This window comes from Sinocyclocheilus anshuiensis, unplaced genomic scaffold, assembly GCF_001515605.1.
Source record: "Sinocyclocheilus anshuiensis isolate Anshui unplaced genomic scaffold, SAMN03320099.WGS_v1.1 scaffold948, whole genome shotgun sequence".
NCBI lineage: Eukaryota > Metazoa > Chordata > Actinopteri > Cypriniformes > Cyprinidae > Sinocyclocheilus > Sinocyclocheilus anshuiensis.
Genome location: NW_015549709.1, coordinates 1173970 through 1181045, shown reverse-complemented (window position 1 = coordinate 1181045; position 7076 = coordinate 1173970). Strand labels below are relative to the sequence as shown.

General features: G+C 43.0%; 1 protein-coding gene across 1 annotated transcript in view; it reads right to left on the bottom strand.

Annotated features, from left to right (window-relative positions):
- The window catches only part of LOC107660688 (protein unc-13 homolog C-like), a 48609-nt gene that overhangs the window by 29044 nt on the left and 12489 nt on the right, over positions 1–7076 (bottom strand). Inside the window, exons 3-5 of the mRNA XM_016450080.1 lie at positions 4536–5818; positions 3243–4469; positions 1622–2717 (exon numbers count right to left, since the gene is read on the bottom strand). Of these exons, the coding sequence (XP_016305566.1) occupies positions 1622–2717; positions 3243–4469; positions 4536–5579 (3367 nt within the window). The 5' untranslated portion in view covers positions 5580–5818. The remainder of the gene's footprint in view (positions 1–1621; positions 2718–3242; positions 4470–4535; positions 5819–7076) is intronic.

The following is a 7076-nucleotide window of genomic DNA, read 5'->3' as shown; positions in this document are numbered from 1 at the left end:
TAATATATTTGAACATACACACTCAGACACTAATGTAACTAATAGACATCACATTTCAACAAGTGCCTATAGTGTCATAAAAGTGAAAGCCCTAAGAGAACAGCACCCTCTTCATAGGGTGACTGTCTTTTTCTAGCTGAAATTAAAATGAAATGCTCAACCTGCCAAGCGCACCAACTCAGTGTCAGCAGAACAGTCTGTTCCTTGTCCTATTATATAGATGCTGTATTTTCACAGACTAAAGCTTCTGTCAGTGTGTAGAAAGCACTCTTTCAGATCTCAAAGGTCTATTGTGTTGAAGCACCGTTACAATGCCTTTAATCAGGTGCTAAATGCACAACAGTAGTGATGCAATGCAAGAAGTTAAATGAAGTAATTGTGCATTTGCTGAATCTGCACTCTACATGCACGTAAAACATCTCAGTGAAAGTGCAATCATTTCTGGAATCCAATTGTTGAATTGTGCTAAACCTCACTGTAATGCCTGTGATGAACTGATTTGGTCTGTGATTTGTGGCTTGTGTTTTAGGGAATCAGAATCCACTATAGTACACGGAGCATCTGGCTGTTAGTGTGCAGCATGAATGAGCAGCCTAAATACAGTATCCCAACAGTACTCAGCATTGTGGAGTGCGGCGCTGGGCTTGCCGTGTGCTGTGACTGTGATTCTCACATCTAGGTCAAGAGCGCTTTCAGTGTGAGTAAGACTGGGTGGAAATTCCCCTGATTCCTGACTGGCATACAGATGCCACTTTTCAGCTGTTAACAACAGCAACTCCTAATAATCATTCCGTTAATCATATATTGACATCTGTTTAAAGAGTACACTGACTTTGAAAACACCTTTGAGACTGCTTGCAGTTATAAGAGGACTAATTCACCCAAAATAAAACTACACATATGCATAAATTCAAATGTGGTGCACATTACAAGAAGAGCCAATGCTGTTTGCTGTCACTGACATCAACCCTGGCCTGATCTGAAAATGCATGTGCACAATGAGAGCTACGATGGCGGCACGATTTCCAATGAGTAACAACTTGAAACAAAGCTATTGTATGACATCAGAGGAAATATAGCACACAAGTCAAATGTACTACTTTATGATGCCTTTTTGGACATCCAATGATAAATATATGCATCTAGTGAATAAGAAAGTGCTACATATAGACATTGTCAAATTGTCTCTTTTCATGTTCCACGATGCTTTGGAATCACAGTGACCGTAAATGATGAGAAGAACATTATTATATTTCATTCAAAATAAATGCTTAAATATAAAAAGCTGTGTTGATGAAACTGTTGATTGGACTCTCTAAAGTTAATGAAGGCCACAAAAGGTGAAGTACACTTTCATCTGAACTCTGAGGCACTGGACAACCACATACACACACACAAAATCAATAGCCAGTTCTAACTAGTAATCATCTTCTTGCCCTTCAGAACATCCCTTAATAGAGTCTGAGATTTCATGAACCAAGACCTTAGAAATACATCATATGGACAATGGTGGATCTCAATTGACTCAATCAATGGCTCACTGACCAAAGCTTTGACTAAAACCTTTCAAGACAACTATATTAAGTCAGCATGTAAACACACATAACTGGTTGGTTCATACCTCCTGCCAGGATCTGCTGTTCCAGCTCAGCCATCTGCTTCCTGTAAGCTCTCAGTGCTGCCTCTTTGAAGGTGGGACGCATCCTTTTTTTGGGTGGTGCTTCTTGCACAGGAACCTCTGTAACATTTTTGTTCTCATCCTCTTGTTCTACAGTCTCTTTTACCTCATCTGCTCCCTTCATTTCTGATGCCTCTTGAACTTCCTGCACCTCCTCTTTGCTCTCCTCCTGTTCCTCGGTCTCTGCTTCTGGTTCCTCGGTTTCTTCCACATAATCCACCAAACTCACCTCATACTCCTCTGTGTCTTCAGTCATCGGATTGTCATCATAGTCCTCACTGTATTCCTCATCAAGGCTGCAGTCATATTCCAGCACGAGGTTACCCTCTTGCGAGATGTCATACTCTTGCAAAACATCGTATTCCTCTTCTTGGTACTGCTCCTCAGCCTCGTTAGCATTTGTTCTGTTTTCCAGATTGGCCAGCACTTGTTCCATCACCTCAACATAATGTGTCTCATTGTCCACAGGTTGCTCAGCAGGTTGTTCTTCCTCTTCTGCCTTGAAATAGAAAGGTTCTGTGTAGACGTCAGAGTCAATGGTTGTGCTGGAGCTGTTCGCTGTGGACTGGGACATGGTTCTGAACCTGCCCATAAATGAGGTGTTGCTCGGTTCTTCAACTGGGGCGCTAGTGCTTTGAGAACCTTTATTCCACACAAAATCCAAAGCTGACTTTGCTCTTTGCAGGGAGGATCCAAATCCTCCAAAGCTGAAGGTTTTTTCGCTGAGATCTATGCTGAGCCTGCTACTCCAGGATTTGGGGACTTCCTCCACTTTCTCATTTCTGATCTCGCTCTGGCTCCGGTACATGGAGGACGATTTCGGGTTCTGCTGGAGGTGGTTCACATCCTGTCGCTGCAAAGTTTGTGGAGCTGATTCAGGCTTAGCTTGGATCTTCTTGGTCTTGGGCTTCTTTTCGGGTTGCGGTTCCGCTGCAGGTTTAAGTACTGGTTCTGGTATGGGTTCAATCACAGCCTCTGGCTCTGGTTCTGGCTCCAGTTCTGGTTCTGGTTCTGGCTGTGGCATTTGTTCTGGTTCTGGCTCAGGTTCTAAAAATTCAGGTTCTATATCTATATCTTGATCTTGGCCCGTGTCAGGAGTGCTATCTAGTGTCAAAAAGGTCTCGCCTTCAAATTGCAAATCAACCTCGAGGCATTTAGTTATTTTCTCAGGGAAACCAGGGTTAGCTGCAGGGTCAAAGGGGCTACTGATTTCAGAGATTATGTTCTGTTCAGTGGAGGCGTCCAAACCTGAATCAGCACCTTGTTCAAGGTGATGCCAGTCTTTCCATGGTGAAAGGTCACCCTGCAGTGACAGCTGAGAGCCGCTGTAATGGCTCCTGTCCCCTGATATACAAACAAGACCATTACTTACACCACTGTCAATAGTCTCTGTGGTTTCAACTTCATTATGTTCCGCATAAGGTCGTTCTTGGTTCAGAGTTTGACTGGGGGGACTGGCGTACCAGGAGGATGCCATGTCTTCTTGCTTCCGTTGCCAAAGTTCCTGATCTGAGGATTCAGCCACAGGTTTAGGTACTGGTTTTGGTATGGGTTCAATCACAACTTCTGGCTCTGGTTCAGGTTCTGGTTCAGGCTGTGGCATTTGTTCTGGTTCTGATTCTGGTTCTGGTTCTGGCTCAAGCTCAGGTTCCAAAAATTCAGTTTCTATATCTATATCTTGGTCTTGGCCTGTCTCAGGAGTGCTATCTAGTGTCAAAAAGGTCTCACCTTCAAATTGCAAATCAACCTCAAGGCATTTAGTAATTTTCTCAGGGAAACCAGGGTTAGCTGTAGGGTCAAAGGGGCTACTGATTTCAGATATTATGTTCTGTTCAGTGGAGGCTTCCAAACCTGAATCAGCACCTTGTTCAATGTGATGCCAATCTTTCCACGGTGAGAGGTCACCCTGCAGCGACAGCTGAGAACCGCTGTAATGGCTCCTGTCCCCTGATATACAAACAAGACAATTACTTACACCACTGTCAATAGTCTCTGTGGTTTCAACTTCATTATGTTCCGCATAAGGTTGTTCTTGGCTCAGAGTTTGACTGGGGGGACTAGCGTACCAGGAGGATGCCATGTCTTCTTGCTTCCGTTGCCAAAGTTCCTGATCTGAGGAGGAAAGCAAGGAACAGCCGTTGACTCTGCTGAAATACTGACTCTCTGAGAAGTCCTCGGAGTAAGACTGGCAAAGTTTGGAGCAGTCCGATTCAGACCGACTGAGTTTGGGAGTGGAGTAGTCGCTCTGAGACAGCCATCCAGGTGTTATGTCAGAATAGTAGGACTTGCTTTGCTTGTCGTGATCATCGTAGGCTGTATTATCCGCATAGTGCACAGAGTATGCAGAGTCATCTGCCATCCTTCGCTGATCGTGAGACTTTTTCTTGTCCGATTTACTTTTTAGAGGTGGTTTGGACACAATTGCAAATTTGTTCTTGTTTAATTCATCAAGCTCTTTGTCGCTCTCCATTGAGTCCCAGTCATCACTTTCAGCCTTGTCTTTGGCTGAGACCTTGATGTCCATGCTTTCATATGTCTGAGAGGAAGCCATCGGCTTGTCTCTCTTTTCTTTTGAATCGTGTGCTAGACTATCTGTCGAAATGGATATTCCAGTCCCTTTTAGCTTATAACACTTTTTCAAAACTAAATCCCTGTCTTGTGGGCTTGAAAATATAACTACAATTGGTCGAGGTTTAGCATTGTAACATTCTCTTTGTTGTCCTAGTCGATGGGCCAATTCAATTTTAAATGTCTTGCGTGCTTCAGAAAAACCCATTTTCTCTTTTAGGATCTGATAAATAAGGTCTTCAGTTTTTTCGTACTTCTCCTCAGGCACATTTAGAAATCATGCTTCAGCGAAGCCCATTTTCTCTTTCAGGATCTGATAAATAAGGTCTTCCGTTTTTTCGTACTTCTCCTCAGGCACATTTAGAAATCTCAGAGTAGCTTTGTTGGTCTGTTGGCTAATCTGTCTGATGTAATCATGGATGTCTCGAGTCTCGCGTCTGGACTGCACAAACCCTGAACGTAGCTGCTCGATTTCACTCTGCACCACCTCCACGCTGCTGGAGATCTCGTCGATGGAGCTTTTGAGGGCGTTAACGTGCCCTCGAAGTTCTGAGAGCTCAGACTCGATCTGACTGATTCCCTGAAGTTCTTTGAAGATCATCTCCATCACATCCTGAGTCTGACTGATACATCCCGTCGAGCTGGACCCCGGCTCCAGGGTAGTGGTTTTCTGGTGTCGGCCAGCCCGGTCCAGAGATTTGCTTCTGATGCCAAGAGTCTTTCTCCAGTTGCTGGCCTCTGAGTCCGAGGACACACATTCTTGGCTCTTCTTCCACTTCCTCAGTTTTTTCAGAGCACCCAATCGAAGGGTGTGGAGACTGCTGCGCTCTCCCCGCTCCCCCTCCGAGCTGCCATCAGAGGGCGCTAAACTAATCAAGCTCTTCCTGTTCCTTCTTCCTGGCATTGTATAAGCTTTTTGTTCATCGAATCTATGGACAAGTTTTGCCTCGTTTAGAGAGTAAGAGTAATCGCTACCAATTGACAAGACCTCATGAAACTCATTGTTCAGAAAGAGGGCATTTTTTGGAAGTCCATTGGCAATTGCTACACGGTAACTGAATGTTGGCGAAAGAGAAGAACAGTCGGTTTTTCCGTCATCCTCCTCAAGAGATATATTGCGTGCCGACGCGCATTTGGAGATTTTTTTTACTGTGCTTTTCAGTGTGGTTGAGAACGTCGGGTTCCGTGATTGCAGTTCGGGGGACGTTTTGGGTTCTTTTTTGTTTTCACTACTCTCTTTCTTCTTTGTGGTATTTGCCAGTTTCTTTGTAAACATTCCTTTGCAAATCTTTACGATGTAAGACGATAGCTTCTTGAAATGGGCAGAAACCATGGAGGGCAATGTTTCAGCAGTTTTGCACTCCGGATGCAATGAAGCAAAACTGGTCTCAAATCCAGCGGTGCTCAACAGGAAGCACACAGACACTTAAGAGTTTTGAAAGTCAACCCTGAGGTATAAAAGAGGGTCTAGAGAAGAAGTGACCTCAGATGCGGTTGTGCCGAGCAGAAATCATTGCACATCCTCAGTGAGGGAAATATTCAAGGGTGTTCTTCAGAAGAGGCCTCATGTCTCTGAAAAAAGAAAAATAAAGATCTTTTCAGTTAGTCTGCACTGAAGGTCAGCATGTAAAATGCATAACTCTGAATGTTACACTGCACATACTGTATAATAAATCATTGAATAATTCTTTGTACTAGAGCCCCAATTTCATAGTCCGTTTCTTATGAGGCTGTCAGATTCAATTCAGCTGAGCTAGATGTGTCACATTTTGTGAGAATTGCAGAAACCTTATTTTCACAGAAACTAGAGCAGAAAAGATTCTGGGCCACAACAGAATTGTTTTGGACATCCAATAAACCCTTAAACAGCCTGATATGAATAATTTCGTTTACATTATTTTACAAATCAATGCATTTCTAGCTTCAAAATGAGTGATTATTTGGTATGGCAATATAACCATTAATCGAGTTACACCACCTTTGGAAATGGCACATGTACAGTAGTATCCCATGATACAGGCATACAAGCTAATTATCACAGCTGAAATGCACTTCAAATGCACTAGAAAACACAATATGACCATTGACCTGGACAATGTACTCAAGTGTAATGGGCAAGACCTTATATGCTATGGAAAAAAAGTAGAATATGTTTGAATGTCAATAATTCAGACATGAATGGTTTTGTCCAAAAGCGCGTACATTAATCATAAACTGAGGTAAAAGGTGAGGAATACAGTCATATTGCATTGCTGCACTAAAGGGCCTTGTTGTGTCTAATTAAATACCATTCACACAGGGCCTAAAAACGTATAATGGTATAAGAAAGAGAGAGATGTGCTGTGAAATTCTGCGGGTGAAGGAAAAAATACACTGTAAGTAGGGACTGGCTGGGGGTGGATTTGTTTGACTTGAACCTATAATCAACCAACTAGAAAAAAAAATAATTAAAACATCATAGCAATGCCCTTGCAAACTCCCAACTACCCTAGCACTTTGCTGAGTCACATTTTCTTCAGATAGTGCAAAATATCTAGCTGTACGTGTGCATTTGTAAACATATAGATGTATAATTAAATAGATTCAGTATCTGTCAGTGAAAATCATTGCTTAAATTCAGTTGCAATACAAACATGGTCCAGTTTAGCAGTAATTAGCCCTATAACACAGAACAGGACAGGTGACAATCTGTGTAACGTGTGTGTGTGTGTGTGTGTGTGTGTGTGTGTGTGTGTAACGTGTGTGTGTGTGTGTAACGTGTGTGTGTGTGTGTGAGTGGAGTGTGTAACGTGTGTGTGTGTAACGTGTGTGTGTGTGTGTGTGTGTGTGA